The sequence below is a fragment of the Coturnix japonica genome, linkage group LGE22C19W28_E50C23 (assembly GCF_001577835.2).
Source record: "Coturnix japonica isolate 7356 linkage group LGE22C19W28_E50C23, Coturnix japonica 2.1, whole genome shotgun sequence".
NCBI classification, from domain to species: domain Eukaryota; kingdom Metazoa; phylum Chordata; class Aves; order Galliformes; family Phasianidae; genus Coturnix; species Coturnix japonica.
In genome coordinates, this window is record NC_029544.1 from 354,411 (window position 1) to 372,038 (window position 17,628).

Below are 17,628 nucleotides of genomic sequence, written 5' to 3' on the forward strand. Positions count from 1 at the left end.
AATGAGGATAAAATTGGGGGGGGGGGTAGATGAATGGCAAATGGAACTTCTCTCCATGTGAAGTTGGGGCATGGACACTCTTTTAGAGAAAGGAAAGAAAAAGAGAGTCTAGAAAGAATAACTACTAAAAAGACTTATTGCAAAAGCTCTTAAAGAGAAGAAGCACTTCAGCCCCATGAGGGCTCTTGCTTGATGCGGGGGGCTGGGGGTGGCCAATGGCCCCACTGCTGGGAGGGGGCAGCAATGGGAAGGGGTAGGGGGCCTGGGCTGTGAGCTTTGATGGTGCCCAGGGCTCATGGCCCCCAGGGGTGGCTGTTGTTGGGGGTTTGGTGGGGTGGGAGCCTGCGGTCCCATGGACCATGTGGTCTGTAGGGTGTCCCTTAAACCTGTCACTTTGTTGATGCTGGGGCTCCTATGGCTGCCCAGGCAATGTGGTGCCAATGGGAGCTGGAGCTTTCCCTGTGGTTTTCTCCCCAAGGATGGTCATTTTGGGGGCTGCGTGGGGGGAACCCCAGATTTCCTGGGGACTGTGGGGTAGGGAGGCCACACTGTGACAGGGCAATGAGGCCCTACAACCATGACGGGGCCTCAAACCATGTTGGGGCCCAACACCATCACAGAGCCCCAAACCATGATAGGGCCCCACACCATCACAGAGCCCCACACCATCACAGAGCTCCACACCATCACGGAGCCCCACACCATGTTGGGGCCCCACACCACGATAGCGCCCCACACCATGACAGGACCTCACACCATGTTGGGGCCCCACACCATCACAGAGCCCCACACCATGTTGGGGCCCCACACCATGACAGGGCCTCACACCATGTTGGGGCCCAACACCATCACAGAGCCCTACACCACGATAGAGCCCCACACCATCACAAAGCCCCACACCACGACAGAGCCCCACACCATCACAGAACCCCACACCATGACCAGGCTGCAGGCCCTCAGTGGTCCCCCAAGGCGCAGCCCTCCATGCTGCTCCCCCAGCGGCCCAACGCTGCCATCCCCGGGACGGAGGCCGAGGAAGACATTTTGGAGATGTGGAGCTGCTCTGTTTTGTGCACGTGGAGCCCAGTGGGCTCTGCTGGGGCTGCGGGGCTCTGAGATGATGCCAGGCATGGGAACAGGCGCAGGCTGAGCTCTGGGGAGCAGAATGAGCATGGAGACAATGGACGGACGGACAGACGAACAGGGCTGTGGATGGAGACTCTTGCGGCCCGAAGGCTGCTTCTTCTTGGCTTCTGGGTTTCTAGTTAAAAAGGCCGAGGGGAGCCGAGGGGGAGGAGACGGGGCAGGCCCGCGCCCCGGCCCGCTGTGCGTGGCTCCGCGGCTGGGCTGCAGCCTCCTCCAGTCTCTGAGCCAACACGGCCCGGCCCGGCCGCCTGCCCCAAAATCTGAGGCCGCCGCTCTTGTCCGCGTCCCGCCGTGGCTTCGAGCGAGGTCCCCTGGCTGTGTCTCTCCTCTAGGAGAAGGGCAGCGCTCCGGAGGGCTTTGGTAGCTCGGGTTGTTGTACATCCAGACGTCGGTTAGCAGGTGAAGTCCTCAAAGGTTCCCCGGGCTGGGTGGTGAGGTAGGATGTTTGCTGCGTACGTCATGCCGGCCGGGTGACCCCGTAGGCTCTCGCAGGGGTTCTGTAGGGGAAGAGATGGGATGTTGTGGTCACGGGTTTAAGCCAGAACCAAGCCCTGTCTTCCATTGCCTGCTGCCCCTTGTCCCCCAGGTGGTGACGGTGACCCCCCAACAAGACCCCCTGCCCAGCACTCACGTGGCGTTTCACGTCATCCATGCTCAGTGCGACGCCCTTGTCCGTGTTGTTCCTCTTGTGGTTCTTACGGCACTTGCCCCGCCGGCACAGCCGGTGCTTGATCACCTGCAGGAGATGGCTCTGAGCTCCAGGATGGACCCCAACAAGGGGGTTTCCCCAGTAGATGGAGGGATGTGGTGCCAAGGGGGCTCTGCTGACCCCACAGGAACAGGGCACAGTGTTTTGGGGCTCACCTCATAGGCGTAGTCAAACAGCTCCAGCACAGTGAGGATGCTGGCCCCGATAAACAGCCCCATCTGTCCTCCGATGTCACCTGGGGGGGAGAGGAAAGCTATCAGCAGGGCACTGCTGGCAGATGGAGCAGAGAAAGGGCAAACCTCATCACTGCTGTGACTCTGGGGGCTGCTCTGTTCTGCACCTACGCTGTGTGCACACCCTGGTGCCCCAGGATTGGGGTGACAGCACATGGGGCCACACTGAAGGGTGCCAACCAAAGCTCTCAGCACAGCCACCAGCCCACAGTGCTCACCCAGCAATCCAGCCACCTCATACGCCTTCTTCTGCTCAATCGTCTCATAGTTCAAGGCTTCAAAGAAGATATCCAGCACCAGGATGTTCTCCCTGCGTGGGCAGAAAGCAGAGTCAGGTCGTGGTGTTGGAGAGACACAATGCTGCCCCATACCTGTGGTGCATTACCCGATGTATTGCTCTGACTTGTTGTACTTCTTGGCCAGGTACTTAGCAGAGGCTTTGCTGGGAATCTTCACCATGGAGAGCTCTTTGCCGTAGCGGGTGACGTTGCAGGGCATCTCACAGACACAATACTCATTGTCCTTCTCCACCAGGAAATCTGGGCAGGAAAAGAGACTTAGATGGGGATGTGGGAAACCCTGATGCTGTCAGTTCAGACCTATGGGACCAGGCAGCCTCACCTAAGGCCGGATCTGCGCACTCCTTGTACTGCTCTGGGGTGCAATAAGGGGCATCGCCTGCAGGAAACAGAACAGGTTTCCCATAGGACTGTGTCCCCTGGGTTTGGGGTGGGATGCAGCCATGCAGAGCTCACCTGGCATGTGCACCATGCGGCAGTTGCAGTTCTCCACCAGGTAGCGGGTCTCGCAGTCGATGCGGCAGGCTGTGATGCTGTAAGTGTCGTAGAACTCCGAGTCACCCGTTGTGGCCTTACAGTCTCCCCAGGGAGGTGGCAGGTAGATGAGCTGAGAGGGAAGCCAGGGATAAGGAGAGAAGCACACATCCCTGCAGCCCACGGCATGGTGAGGGTGGGGCCTCGTGTGCTGCTCCCCATTTCCATCCCACATTGGGGCAGGAGATGGGGATGTAGGGAGGGGGCTCAGCACTCTAGGGGGTGGGAGGGATTGAGCAAGGCCCACAGCCCCTACCCGCTGCTCCTGGCAGGACACGAAGGTCTGGAAGCCGGGTGCCACACCAAAGCCCAGCTGGTCGATGTAGGGTGGCTCATCCTGGCTGTGGATCTGCACCTTGATCCCAGCTTCAAATGAGGTCTCATCTGCAGCAGAGAGGAGCAGAGAGGAGCTGAGCCCTGCTGCAAGAAGGAAGAAAACTCCTCCCGTCTCCCACCCTTCCCTTTGGTGAATTCACTCCTTCACATGTCCATGCATCCATGCATCCATCCACCCCGTGCCCTTGTCCCCCCCAGCCCTGTGGTCCAGACCTTGGGAAGAGCAGTGTGGAAAGTGCCTGGCTCTATTTATAAACAAGTGATGGCTGCTTGTCTAAAGCGGCAGGGAGTTGCCATGGCAAATAGAAGAGGCAAGGAGGAAAAAGGAAAGCAGAAGACCCGAAGTGGTGAGAAACAGAAGGAAGGAGCCCTGGGGACGTGGTCTTGTGGGGTATGAAGCTGGGAGGCTGCTGGGAAGCAGCCTAGGAGCTGCTGGGTTACCTGTTTCCCCCCACACAGGGAGGTACTCGTCCTGCTGGATGTCCAGCATGATCTCCAGGCCATTTCCAGTGCCCCCCTTCATGGTGATGAGCCGGGGTTTGCCGTCCTGCCCTGCATTGAAGGTGTAGCATTTGCCATAGCGTGTGAACACCTGTGGGAGAGGACATAAGGCTGAGGCTGGGGCCCCTCTGCTAGCCCCAAAATGCCACTGGCGCTGCAGCATGGAGCTGACTCCAGCTCCAGAATGTGGCAATGCCCAGCCTGGGGGACAGCCTGACCCAGGGTCCTGTCCCATGGGGTCTCTTAGCATCAGAGCTGCCTTTGCCCTGGTAGAAGGACGAGATCCCCACCAAGGCAATGGGTGCAGATCAGTGGAGATGCTTTGCAGGTTTGCATCTCCATGACCCTGCAGCCCCAGGACAGCAGCACTCAGCCCTGTGCCCTCACCAATATCTGCCCCATCACCTCCAATCCCACAGATGGGGGCTGGACAGGATCCTCAACCCCCCAGCCCTCCTCACCCATTCCAGCTATCACCTCTGGCTGCCAGCACAGCTCCATGCTGCTGAGCTGCTGCTGGCAAAGGGAGCATCTGGGGCCAGCAGGCTGCAGGCTGCACAGTGCCAAGCCCAGACCCCGAGGTGTGGTGGGGATACAAGGATGGAGGTGTCTCACCAACACCAACACCAGCAGGATGGGTGCCTGTCCCCAAGCATGGACAGCATCACCCATTGCATTGCTGTGATTGCAGCTGATCCGACACGATGCTGGTGGGAGCTGCTCCCTGGTCCCTTTCCTTTACTTTTCCCTATCCCAAGCTGTGAGCGCGGCACTCATCACACTGAGCAGTCCCAGGTAGTGGAAAGGGGAGAGGAGAAGGTGTGACTGTAGGGAAGGTTAGGGGTGACAGGAGCCAGGAGATGACGGTGCTGGGAAAAAGAACTGTGCCACCATCTGGTCCCCAGGGCAGTGGGACAAAGCTACTCACCGCCACGAAGTCGCCGGGGCCACATTGCTCGCCCCGGTAGCTGCAGCTCAGCAGCATGTCCTCCAGCTGGTGGCAAGTGCGGTTAAAAAACCCGTGCAAATTTAGGGGCTCATCCTCATCCCAAGAGCTGAACTGGGCTGGGACAAAGCCCAGCTCCATCCCGGGCTCGTAGTCAACCAGGGGTGCAAGGTAGAGCAGGTCCTCGTGGCTGAGCTGCGAGACCCGCACCCGGTTGATGTTGCAGAAGGTGACGGCGGGGAAAGTCATCTCAGGGCTGTCCTCCTCACTGAGCAGAGTGACGTGGTGGTACTCCAGGTAGTACACAATGCGGTCAGCCACCTGGTAGAGGAAGACGGAGAGGGAGAGGAGGAAAGCCAGCGCCCAGAGCGCTTGCCGGGCACCCAGACTGCCCTCCACAAAGATGTGGCTCAGCCCATGCAGTGTGCAGCTGCTGGCAAAGGCCACAAAGTCCGTGGCTGCCCCTGTATCCTCCTCCTCTTCTTCTTCCTCCTCCTGCCCATACAGGAACTCATCAGCTCCATTCTCTCCTCTCCCAGCTGCTGTGGCATCTCTCGGTGCTTCCTCGCTGGAGAAGGAGATGGTGCAGAATATCTGGAGGGGCATTGTGCAGAGTGAGGGGTCCCAGCTGTGGGCTGCGGGTCCTGGTCCTGCTGCAGGTTGGGGGGGTCTCCAGTGGTGAATCAGTGCCTCATAAGGTGGGTGAGGGGCTGGGATGGAGGAAGGGGAAAAGTTGGGAGCAGAGACAGAGAAGGGAAAAGGAGTGAGAGGTGTGCAGCGATGAGCGGAGCGAGGGGAGAGGAGCAGAAGAAGAGCAGAGGGCTGCTCAGGGGGGGTTGGAGAGGAGGGGATATCAGGAGCAGAGGGCTGGGGAGGAGCAAGGGGCGGTTCTGCAGGTTCCCAAGGGAGCAGCCCGGCTGCGGCTGGCAGGACGGAGAGAAGACACTGCTGGCTTTGAGATGCACCGCTGTGCTGGGAGCTGAAGGGCTGCTAGATCCGGGGTGCACAGCTGTGCATGGACGGGTGTGCACAGATGGGTGTGCATGGATGGGTTTACATGGATGTTGTTGCGTGCAGGCACCTGGTGTGCTGCATCCTCCATCCCTGGCAGCCTGATCAGCAGTTCCATCCATGCTGTCCCGCCGGGTGCCAGGCTGTTTCCGCAGCCTCCATCTGCTCAACTCACTGGGGTCTCCAAGCTCTTCACTGTGGCAGCCAGAGATTGCCCAGAGCTCTGTGTCACCGTCCTGCCGTTGTGTCCATCTGGGTGGTGCCAGTGAGGATGCTGTGGTGTCCCTGAGTGCTCCGTGCTGCTCATCCTGGTCGCACTCATCCCCATGGGCTCATCTCCTCACACAGTGGGACAGCGATGTAAGCACAGGCGATGCCTGAGGTTGGGTGTCTTCCAAGCCCATGCTGCTTTTTGCAGGATTTGGGCACTGCCGTATTTTGGGTGATGCCTCTTCCTGGTGAGCCACACAGTGCATTGCCCCATGCTCTGCTCCATGTGGGGGCACAGGGAACCCGGAGGGTCGGCGTTCAGGCCAGAAGGATGAGATTTGGTGTCCTGGGGAGGCAGCCTTGAGATGGCATGGGGCTGGAGCTGGGTGAATCCAGGAGCAAAGGCATCACCCCCCACTCCCTGCAGCCCTGCGGCAGCACGGCCCCTTCTTGCGGTTTGCTTTTTTCCTGTGCTCAGCACTTTGTAAAAGCATCCAATGTGACCACAGAGCAATCTCCAGCCCCATCCCAGCACCGCAGCCGCCATCAGCAGGCTGAGGGGAAGGGGAGTGTCTGCATGCAGCAGTGCTTCGATGCACAGGATCTGGGCAAAGGGGTTTGGCTGATGCATGGGTGCACAGAGCACAGCCCAGCCCCTGCATCGGCTGAGCATCCATCCCCAAACAGCTCCTGGTCCCTGTGCACATCCCAGCTCACTGACACGGGTATCCCCAAAACAGGTGAACAAATGCAATCAGGAAGCCACTGAAAAATGGTTCTGATCCCTGTGTGAGGTTATCAGCTCTGCCAGAGCAAGAGATACTGTGAGATGTGTGGGGTGTGCGCAGGGCTCAGCCAGGAGGACAAATACCAATGGGACAATGATGGGACAGCACGGTGTTCCCCAAGGGTCCACCGTGGGGGTCCCCACATTCAATATTCCTCCAAAGGGCCCTTTGTATAAAGGGGACAAAGCAGAGGAATCAGCTGCAAAGCCAGGGAGAGCAAGCAAGCGTGAGTGACCTTGGGGACAAGTGCCAGTGCCACAGGATGAAATTTCATAGGGCTGAGAGCAAGGTTGTGCCTTTGGGGAGCAACCTGGAGAGCCTCAGCTGGAAAAATCCTGGGAATGAGGCTAGGATTGGGGAGCTGGCCAGCAAGCCATGGGGACTGGGTCACAGCCCTTTGGTATTTGGATGGAGATGGGCAGGGCCAGGATTTAAAAGGCATCAGCTGGGAAAAGACCTGGGGGTGTTGGGCTGCTCAGTTCTGAGACATAAAGGCTTGGGATGTAATACAGGAGCCAGTCCTGGGGGGTGAGAAGGTGTGAGCTGGGTGAGGTGGGATTTCTTCTGTTTCCTGGTGCTGGTGTGAACAAGTTGTTAATGCTATCTAATGGTACAGGGTGGGCTTTCAATGTGATTTTCAGGAGCAATTGTAGTAGGGTGAGGGAGGTGCTGTAATGAAAGCACTCCATCGTTGTCTCACTTGGCTGAAACCTATGGGGAGCATCAGGACTGTTCCTAGGGAGGAGAAAAGCTGCTTGGGGGTGAATGCTCAGAGGGTTGAAGGTGACTGGGGTGGTCACAGCCAGAAGCATAGCAGAACTCAGATTCTGACCCTGTGGATGGGGACAATTCCTGGTTGTGTTCCCACGTTGGGGACAAGGGGTCACCATCCCAATTTCTGTGAGTTTTGGAGATCTTCAAGGAGCCCTTGGGCTCTCTCCAGCTCCTCCCTCAGCAGGAGCTATTTTTACCCTCTTTCAGGTAACGCTTTTGCGGGGGAGAAGGATGGGGGATGCTATAATTAACTGTGACATCAGCCCCCGTGGCAGCATCCGCTGTGCCCCAACCTGGGGAACGGGGATGCTCGGTGCCGTTGTGTCCCCCATAGCGGTGGGACCACGGTAGCAAAGCCGGTGTTTCCCTGCTCCATCGCGTTGTCTGCCTGCTGTCCGATCCCATAGCACCAGCACGGGCCGGGGGCACCGAGGTTCCCCGGGGCAGGGGAGCACGGAGGCGGAGGGGAGGGAGGGAGGCGGATGGGGGATTTGACGGCAGCGGCAGCAGCGCATTTCACAGCCTGTCACGCTTTAATGGCAGAGGAGATCAAAGCCGGGATGGAGTTATTCATAGAGATAAACCAATCCCCGAGGAGGCGAGGAGAAAACAACATTGTGAGCTCTGTTATCCCAGGCATGCAAAAACGCAGCCCGGCCCCAGGAGGTGCCGCGGGTTCGCTTGGTTCCGTATCCAGGCGGTGGGGTGGGATGGGACTCATTGAAACCCCTACAGCAGCCGGGAGCAGGGGAGGGAGGGGATATCGGATGGGGCGGAGGGGCTGCCCTGCTCTTGCATTGCACAGCAAGGAGGAGAAACGCAGCTTTGCGATGCTCCCCGGTGCCCTGAGGGTCTCTGCCCCACCACGAGGCGGAGATGGGGAAATCTCTATGGCTCGGAGGCGGAGGAGTGGGGTGGGATGCGGGGATCCTGCGGCACTAATCCCACCGCCTTTATCAGATGCTTCCACCTTGCCTCCTCTCGCTCCACCGGCCAAGCTGGGCGTACTGGTGTTATCCGCCCCTTTATCCCCCAGATTAGACGCTTCACAGTGGATTAGCATGTCACATTCTAATGCATAAAAAAAACCCCGATGATTTTAAAAAAAAATAAATTAAAAAAGAGTTTTTGCCCATCTGTATGATTCCCCACCGCCGTCTTTCCCCCCCCCCCACTTTATCCCTATGGATACAGCTGTGGGGGGAATGGAGGCGATGGGTGATGTGGGATCGCTGCTCTCGGCTCAAGGGACAAAGGATGGAGACAAAAGGCTGCTGTGGGGATGCCACTCTGTCCCAATGGCCCCATGCCACCCCGCCTGGGGCTGTCGGCTGCAGACCCACGTCCACAGGACTTTAATAAAAAGCACATTATGGTGAGTAACGTGCGCTAAGTGGACTTCATTACGGACCCGGGGCCTCCCTGGCTGTTCCGTGTGATTTCCTATCAGACGAGCCTTATCTCCTCTCCAAACGTTCCCATTTAAACTCCATTAATCTTTCAAAACCTCCTCCTCTCGGTGCTTCCCAGCCTGGTGCAGGCACTGACGGCACTGCAGGGCTCTGCAGCCCCACTGCTTGGGGGGTGGGGGGGGGCAGTTTGTGGGCAAACCCTTCTAGCTGTTCTCCTCCATGCACCAGCTGCCATACCCAAAGTACTGAGCACCTATTTCCCCTCCTATTCCCCCAAAACATCTGTAATACCAAGAGATTTCTGCCTTTTTTCAGCACTGGTTTTTGCATTGTGGGGGTCAGTGCAGGGGATGCTGTGAATTCCAGCCTTACTCCATGCAGACACTTCTCTGAAAGCCTTCCTGTAGCTCCTGCTGCTTGCAAATTGCCTGTAAGTTGTGATTTCTTTACGACATCCTTCACGATTGCTTGGATGCTCGGTGCAAACAAATCCGAACCGACTGTTTTATTGGTGGTGGTGGTGGGGGGGGGGGATTGTTTTCCCATCCTGTTCTCTTGCTGTGTGGTTTTTCACATCTAATCTAATCCAAGCAAGGTGCTCGCATGGCCCCGCTCTGCAGCTGCTCCAGGTGCTGCATGAAGGGGTTTGTAAACCCCACAAAGCAAAGGGATGGGGGACCCTGCCTTGGTTTGGTCCTTAGGGAGATGACCCAGGTGCAGCAGGGCAGGAAAAAATGTTTGGGAATAATAATGGTTAATTTCAAACCAAGAATTGTAACATCCAATTGTGAAGGCTGGAATATATACAGAAATGGGAGCCTGAGATGGTGAGGAGCATCTCAAGTCACGGCTGTTTCAGGAGTTGCAATGCAGCTCAGGGGTCTCCAACCTTCGGGTGATGAAACAACGGTGGCTCTCAAAAGGTAAAGAAATTAAACCTGAGCTGAAGGGCTGCAGGGTGGTTCATTTCTCAGCTCTCCCTATGGAGTGCTCTGTATGGCTCAATGTGACCCTCTGCTCCGGCTCCTCCTGGTTCAGTGCTGGGGGACAGGGGGGGAATTGCACCACATCCTTGTGTGTGATGTTCCAGATTGCTGCGGTTGCCCAACACGCCGTGTGCTGGTGCTGCTGCTCCAACGGGGGCCTCTGATCAAGATGGAAAGGAGATGAAAGGGATGAAAATCATCTGCATGAATTCCCATTTCCTGGTGATGTTTCGGGGCTGCATTTCCAGCCTGCAGCTTCCTCTGGAGCCGGTGGCCATAGGGCTGTGCCCAAAGCTCTGTGGTTGTGGGCTCCCTGCCTCCATCTGCACAGCGCCTGAGAGCCTCCTCATCTCTTTCAGCAGCTGAGGATACCATTTAACCTTATTAATAATAATTAATAATTAATTTGTTAATGGTTTTGTGCGCAAAGGCATCTCAAGAGGAACTGTAACAGCCCTGCAGGGCCCCCGGCGTGCATCTGAGGTGCTGTGAGCTCCTGGCACAACATCTCTGGGTGTGCAATGTGCTTTTGGGTGTGCAAAGCTCTTAGGGAGTGCACGACACCTCTGGGTGTGCAAAGAATGTTGTGTGTACGAAGTGATACACAAAGCTCTTTGGGGTGAATGTGGCATCTCCAGGCGAGCAAAAGAGAGTTCGCAATGCTTTGGGGTGAGCAAAACGCTTTGGTTGAGCACGATGCCATTGGGTGTGCATTGTTCCCATACTTGCACAGTGCTTACACACATGCAGCAGGTCCAAGTGTGCTGCTGGGGTGGGCTGAATTGCCAGGCTGGGGACTCAGTGCCTCTCTGCCTCCCCTCCTCCCGATGGGGGCGGTGCTGCTCCGTGCCCACAGGTTCCAGGTGCTAAATGATGCTGCTGGTGGAGCGGCTGCAGGGTGCAGACACGTATCATTCTCTGCTGTGCTGTTCCCTGTGCTGATGTTCCCGATGCTCCTCTGCTGCTTTTGGCTCTGCCAAAATCCCACTGGGTTCAATGGCATCGCTCCCGTGTAGGGGATAAGAACGGTCGTGCTGCAAAACAGGTTGAAATGCAACAGGCTTCGAGCAAACAGCACGGGGTGAGCAGAGCCGTGCACATCCGAGGGATCCCAGACTCCATCCTTTGAGGGCACCCACTGCTGGAAAAGCTCCAGCAAAGGCCAAGGAGACACGGAGCAGAAATCCCGGTGCATCCCCTCTGTGCCCGAGGGCTGCACGGCTCAGGGCTGCTTTGCTTTGAGCAAAACACCAACGTACTGAAATCCTCGGGGCTGGCAGAGCCGGGATGTCCCCGACCCACCCGCGGCCGCTTCTCTGCTCCACCACCTCCGATTACTCCTCGCGATGAAGTCGGATCCCTCGCGGTTCGCTCAATAAACGCTGCGGGCTCCGGGGTCAACAGAACCACAACTCGGAGGGACCCCGGGGACAACAGCTCGGAGATGCAACACAGCGTGGAGATCGGAGCGACACGCGAACGGTTTCAAGTGCTGATGAGTTATTTAGGAGCCTGCTTTTAGGAGCCATTTATATGCGTGTTTTACACCGTTTGTAAACGCAGCGCCCCGCAGGGCTTATGCTGTGAGGTCCCCAGGTTGGTTTTGCAGAGTGCGAATGGGGCTGTGTGGTTTTTGTTTAGGAACTCCGAGCAGCTGTGGGGTCTCAGTTGTGTGGGAGATGCTCCACACTCCGTGGTTATCCGTGGGCACTTTGCTGTGGGGACAGTGTGCTCATTGGAAGGCTCTGGACTCACAATGTCCATCAGTGGGTGCTGGGGGGTGGATGGAGGGACAGTGAGGTGTTCCTGATCCATTCTTCACTACATCAACTCCAGGGATGGGAAGAAGAAGAGGAGGAGCACCATATGGGTTCACTCCAGAGCCTTTCTGCTCCCTCCCTTCTCATCCTCCCTGAGCTCATTGCTTCCAGGGCAGAGGACACACGAGGCAGTGCCGTGATCCCTGTGTCAGACTCAATTCTCCCTGGTGCCACTTCAGCCCTGGAGCCTGATGGTCCAGAGGTCTCAACCCTCTGCAGTGATTCGTGGTGCCCCCGTGTGCTGCCTGGAGGCTGCTGAGCCCCAAAGCACAACAGGGATGGGAACACATGGATGTGACTCTCCCTCAGGATGGGCTGCAGGGATGTGAGAAGGAAAACTGCAAACGCATCACAACGGGCACGACAGCATCATCTCAGCAGCACTGTGCACAAAAGGGGCTTTGGAGAGCCAAGCATGAAACATTGCCCACAGCTTTAAGGGTGGTTTGAATGGGACAGCCCCACTTCCCACCCCAAGTCCCAGGGTGAAGAGGATGTTTCTCCTCCTTTCCCCTGGGATGCAAAGGAAATGAATGGGGTTTGGAGCCCTGCTTAGAGATGAGACCCCTGGGCCTTTCTCTTGCTGGGTGAGGAGCGGATCCATGGGGTGTGAATGGGGTTCCTGGGGCAATGGTTTGGGAAGGCAGCGGAAACACAAGCAGGGATCCAGCAGGGCCACGCAGGGGAGTTCCTACTTATACATTATGAAGCAGCAGGCAAGAAATGTTGATTTCTGCTGCTAATGAGAATAGCCCCTGAATAGAGGCAGTGGGGAGGGTGAGTCCCCTGTTCCCATAAAGGAACCCTTGGGGACCAGGCTGTGGAGCACCACATAGGGATGGTGGAGCATCATACAGGCACATGGAGCATTGCATAGGGAACAATGTGTTGGCTATGGACACATCACATGTGACAAGGATGCTCTCACCCTATGTCCCACAGGACTGGGGGCCTTGGGAGAACAGGATTTGCTCCACACTCTGTAGCTGCCCCATTGGGTTTTGAGGTTATGCTGGGATTTGGGGGGCAGGGGGAGGAGGTGGCTGCAGCTCCCTGCAAATCTCCAGCCCAGAATGCTGTGGAGAGGGGGGAGCTTCATAGACCCCAGGCACCCACCTGGTGCTGGAGAGGCTGTGAAGAGCCAGGGGAGGGATTGGTGCCCCCATGCTGCATCTCTTTAAAGGCTTTGGTGCTCTAAACAGGACCAAAGTTAGATGGTTGCAAAGGTGATAGAGGCAGAAGGGACCAATCTCTATCCCCACCTGTACATAGACAGCTTCCTTCCAGCCCATAGGGTCTGGGCAGCCCTAAAATCCCCCCAGCAGTGCTTCTGGATACAGCATCTCATCTGTATCAGTCAGAGCAGGGGGCAGTGCTGTCTGTGTGTGTCGACCCAGACATCCCTCCTGCCTGGACTGTTTTAGGGGCCTCAGAACACAGAGGGGCACACAACGCAGTGGGACCAGTAGTGGGGCACTGCGGGCTGGGGGATGTGGTGCATCACATAGGGATATGGAGCATCAAATAGAAACGTGGAGCATCACAAAGGGACATAGATCATTGCTTGGGGATGTAGAGCATTGCACAGAGGTGACTGAACACTATACGGGCACATGGAGCATCACACAGGGACATAGAACATTGCATAGGGGTGATGGAGCAACACACAGGGATGTGGAGCATTGCATAAGGACATGGAGCATCACACAGGCAATGGAACATTACATGGAGACAATGGGGCATCACATGGTGGTGTAGAGATGTCCAGGGTTGGCCCCATTGCTGCCCCGGCACCCTTTGGTCTCACTTGGTGCCATTGGACTCAGTGCAGCACAGAGGAGCTCAACACAGATGGATGTGGGAGGGAGTGGTGAAGAGGAAGGAACAAACCTTTGGGTCAAACCAAAAGCTGCCACCAAACCCATGAGGGGACAGAGCCAATGTTTCCCAAACAACACCATCCCCATCCCCAGCACTCACAGCTCTGCCTGTGCACGGCTGCAAGGGGAATCCAACGAGCAACATAAATACAGCACTGAGCCAGCTTTTTCTAATCAAATCCATTAAATCATCCAAACCTGCTTGCAAGGAATAATCCAGGCAGTAATAATAAACCAGCTGCACGTCTATTTTGCTTCTCCCTCTTAGAGCAGAGGGGGAAGGAGGGTGCTTGGATCCTAACAGCGGGTACAAGGAAGCAGTGGGAGGGTCCCTGAGGATGCTCTGGTGCAGAAAACACAAGGGAGCACCAAGCATCAAAGCTGTTGGTGGCACACGTGGGCTGGGACCTGACCCTGCTGAGGAGGATCCAGCCCCCTCGCCTCCATTTAACAACCAAACAACAGAGGAGCTCTCTATCCCAAGGGCCTGCCAAGGGAATTTAGTGCTGGGGATTAAAATCCCTCATACAGCACTGGGATGTGTACAGCAGCCCTGGGGACACCCAGCCGGTGCCTCGGCACGCGCTGCAGCTTTGTCATGGGAGGTGAGCGGGATGTCCCCAAGGCCACATTGGGGACAGGGATGGGGACCCCAGAGCTGCGTGCTCCACACCAGAGCCAAACAGACAAGGCAGCTGATGGGGAGAGGCAGCCGTGGGACACAAAGGCGTTATTGTGCACTGGAGCAATGTGAAATGCAGCCTCTGTGCTGCACCGCTGGGACCCGCTGTCCCCAAGGGCTCATGGGGCTTCCCCTGCTCCCTGCTGGCCATCACCAGGCCTCTCCCTGCTGTGCCACCAACACATCTGAAGAAAGCACCAGCTCCCAGATAGCCAGAAGGGGAGGCATCCCTCCATCCATCCCCCCATCCATCCCTCCATCCATCCATCCCTCCATCCATCCCTCCATCCATCCATCCCTCCATCCATCACTCCATGTGCAGTGGTTTACAGCTCAAATATCCAGCCCAGCACACCCTGCGTAACCCCATGTGCTAAACCCCAGCAGCATCCCCTGGAACCCCCTCAGCGATGCTGCTGCCCCTTCTTTGGGATCCAAAAGGAGGGAGGAATGGTGATGGGCAGATCAACACCCTCCTTGCATGGAATTCACAGCCTGGGGAGGGGGCTGTGGGGGCACTCACCACTTTGAAGTCTTCAGGGCTGCATTGCTCCCCACGGAAGAAGCAGGAGAGCAGCATCTCCCTGATGTCGTGGCCGGCACGGTCATAAAACTCCAACATATTGAAAGGTTTGGGCTTGAAGTTTCGGAAGTTTGCCTTGTCCTGCAGGATTTCCAGCTGCTTTTCATCAGCTGTCTGCGTGTCCGGGATCTCATATCTTAGGGGAAAGAGGAGGCAGAGGCTCAGGCCTGGCTGTGGTGGCTTCACATGTGCTGCTCCTATCCCAACCCATGGCAAAAGCGTATGGCATCTTTAGGGCTCTCAGCAACACAACTTGGATGGGCAAATAGGTGTCCCATGCAATCAGCCATGAGCATCTTCCAACAAGGGTCACCACAGCCCCTTTGACAGCACCAAACCCAGACCAATTGCTCCACAGTCAGACCTGCAGCAGTGATCCCAGCTCAGGGCAGCCTGGTCCATGCCCTGTGTGCCTAAATATGCACAGGCAGAGACTGCTTTTGGGACCTGGGAACATGAGGGTGGCTCAGCAGCATCAAAGAGCTGCTATAGGCATGGGGATGGGCTGGGTAAGGTGGGTGAGGGGGTTTCACTCTGGCTATAGCACTATGGGGCCCTGCAGCCCAAGGGATGGCCTCAGTGTACTGGTGGCATATAGAAGCTTCACCTGCCAGCCTTACAGCATAGAGCTGTGTTCTGAGGCTGGAATCACATGTGCTGGATCCAAGCACAGGGACTGGAGCCATGTGTGCTGGGATCCATGCGCTGGGGCTGGAACAGGGTGTTCTGGACCCCCAGGAACAACTCCATGCCCAGGAGCAGGATGCCCTCCAGGTAGGGCTGTGCATGCTTGCACCCATCTGCAAAGCTGAGATGAGGATGTGCTTCCTTGCAGAGATGAAGGCGATGCATCGCACAGCAGTGCAGCATGGTGACACACTGAGCTGGGGACAGAGGTGTCACCCGGGGCCACTTCAGGACACCCACCTGTTATTGAGCAGGGCGAGGAGTTCACCAGCGTGATACAGGTCGTTCTTGGTCACCCGGCTGAAGCGGAACTCATTGAGGTTGCAGAAGGTGACAGCAGGGAAGGTGAGCCTGGTGGCAGCCACCTCGTCCAGCTTGGTGACGTGCGGGTAGAGGAAGTAGTACTGGATGCGGTTGGTGCAGACAAGGGCGAGCAGAGCCAGAGAACCCATGAAGCAGAGAGCCCAGACCACGCGCTTCAGCGACAGCCGCTCGTAGGAGAAGATGTGTGAGATCCCGTGCAGGGTGGAGCTGCTGGCAAAGGCCTGGATGCTCACCGGCTGCCCGCTGTCCACCTCCTCCTCGTCCACCTTCAGGTCCATCATGGTCCGCGTCGGCAGCCCGGGGGGGCCGCTCTGTAGGGAAAGGGACCCCTGGGTGCCCAGTGCCACCTCCTGGGTGTCACCACCACCTGATGTGTCCCAGCGAGGCAATGCTGGGGTGCACCTCTGTGCGCTGCCATCCCCACTGCTGGGGGTGCACTCTCACATGGGGCAGTACTTCGCTGTGCCCCGTTCTCCCCCCGCACCCTCTGTATTCTATCTCTGCATTTATCGGGGTGCAACATCTTGCATCCCCCCCCTCTCCCACCTCCTCACTGCCCTCCCCATCCTATAGCACGACCGAGGTGCTGTGCTCCCCCCCGGTACCCCCGCAGCACTCATCCCCTCCGCCTCCCCCGAATGGCACCAACGGATCGACAAAGACACGAAGGAGGGGAGGATGCAAACCTGGAGTCAGGGCCGCTGCGATGCGGGTGCCGGGGATGGGGCCGACCTCCCTCCTCCGGGGTGGGAAGACGAAGCCGGGAGCGGGGATGGAGCGGCACCGAGCCCGGCAGTGGCGGGCGAACCGGAAAAGAAAAGGAAAAGAGGGGGGGGGGGGGGGAAAAAAAAAAAAAAAAAAAAAAGGGGGGGGGGGGGGGAATAAAAATAGCCTCGTCGGTACCTTTGGTGCAAGCGTGGGAGCGGGGATGCGTCGGGGCCTCGCTCAGCGCCGCTCGGGGGGACCGGAGGAGACCATTGCCGGAGAGAAGGCGGCCGATGGGTGCGAGGAGAGGAGCGGGAGGAGAGCGGGAGGCTGCTGCCCTGCCAACCACATGGAGCGATGGATGGAGGGATGGAGGGATGGATGGAGGGATGGATGGATGGATGGATGCCTCCCCCTGTGGCTATCTGGGAGCTGGTGATTTCTTCAGATGCATAATCCGCATGAAGTCATTGTCTGTGCTCTGGTGGGGCCGGAGGCCGCCGAGGGGTGCCGCAGGCCGGTGGGCAGCGAGGAGGAGGAGGAGGAGGAGGAGGAGGAGGAGAAGGAGGAGGAGGGAGAGGCGGAGGAGCCGGGAGCTCCAGCGATTGCAGGCTGCTGGCAGGGGCTGTTGGTGCTGCTGCTGTGTGCGTGTGGGGATGTGTGTGTGCGTGTGCATGCGTGTGCCGCTCCCATCCCCCAGCGCTTCGCAGCAGGGCTGCAGCTCCCCGAGCCCCCCCCCGGCCCCCCCCGCACCCCCCACACCGCCCTGACCCTGCTCTCCTCGGGCCACGGCCTCTGCTGCCCTCTGGGTTCCACCCGCGGGCGTCCCGGTCCCAGCTGGTGGCTCCGTCTGCTTTGGGGCAGCAATGTGGTGCTCACTTTTGGATACGACCCCAGCACGATGCTCGCTGCAGCGGGGACCTGAGCCTGCAGGGCTCCTGCCCCTCTCCTGGATGTCAGAATGGTGCCATTGTCCCCTGGGTGCCTCCCTGTGGGGTGCTGGGTGCTCTCCTCCTCCCCAGAGCAGTGCAGAAGGGCTCAGGGTGCTCCCAGCACTGCAGC

The 17,628-nt window shown here is 57.8% G+C and overlaps 1 protein-coding gene across 4 annotated transcripts; it reads right to left on the bottom strand.

Moving 5' to 3' along the window:
- Window positions 1-95: 95 nt before the first annotated feature.
- ASIC1 (acid sensing ion channel subunit 1) lies at window positions 96-17,209 on the bottom strand. 4 transcript variants are annotated; one of them, XM_015886867.2, is made up of 12 exons: window positions 16,765-17,201; window positions 15,778-16,172; window positions 14,791-14,986; window positions 3,699-3,849; window positions 3,178-3,305; window positions 2,844-2,994; window positions 2,710-2,766; window positions 2,474-2,627; window positions 2,307-2,398; window positions 2,011-2,090; window positions 1,778-1,882; window positions 96-1,643 (listed from the first exon to the last, which is right to left on the bottom strand). In XM_015886867.2, exons 2-12 carry the CDS (start codon window positions 16,140-16,142, stop codon window positions 1,539-1,541), a joined length of 1,584 nt encoding a protein of 527 aa, XP_015742353.1. In that variant the 5' UTR covers window positions 16,143-16,172; window positions 16,765-17,201; the 3' UTR covers window positions 96-1,538. The 4 variants fall into 4 exon arrangements, with proteins under 4 accessions (XP_015742353.1, XP_032296976.1, XP_032296977.1 ...); XM_032441085.1 differs by having other exon boundaries at window positions 1,519-1,643; window positions 2,011-2,398; window positions 16,765-17,209; XM_032441086.1 differs by lacking the exon at window positions 16,765-17,201 and adding an exon at window positions 16,548-16,676 and having other exon boundaries at window positions 1,519-1,643; window positions 2,011-2,398.
- Between the last annotated feature and the right edge of the window lie 419 nt (window positions 17,210-17,628).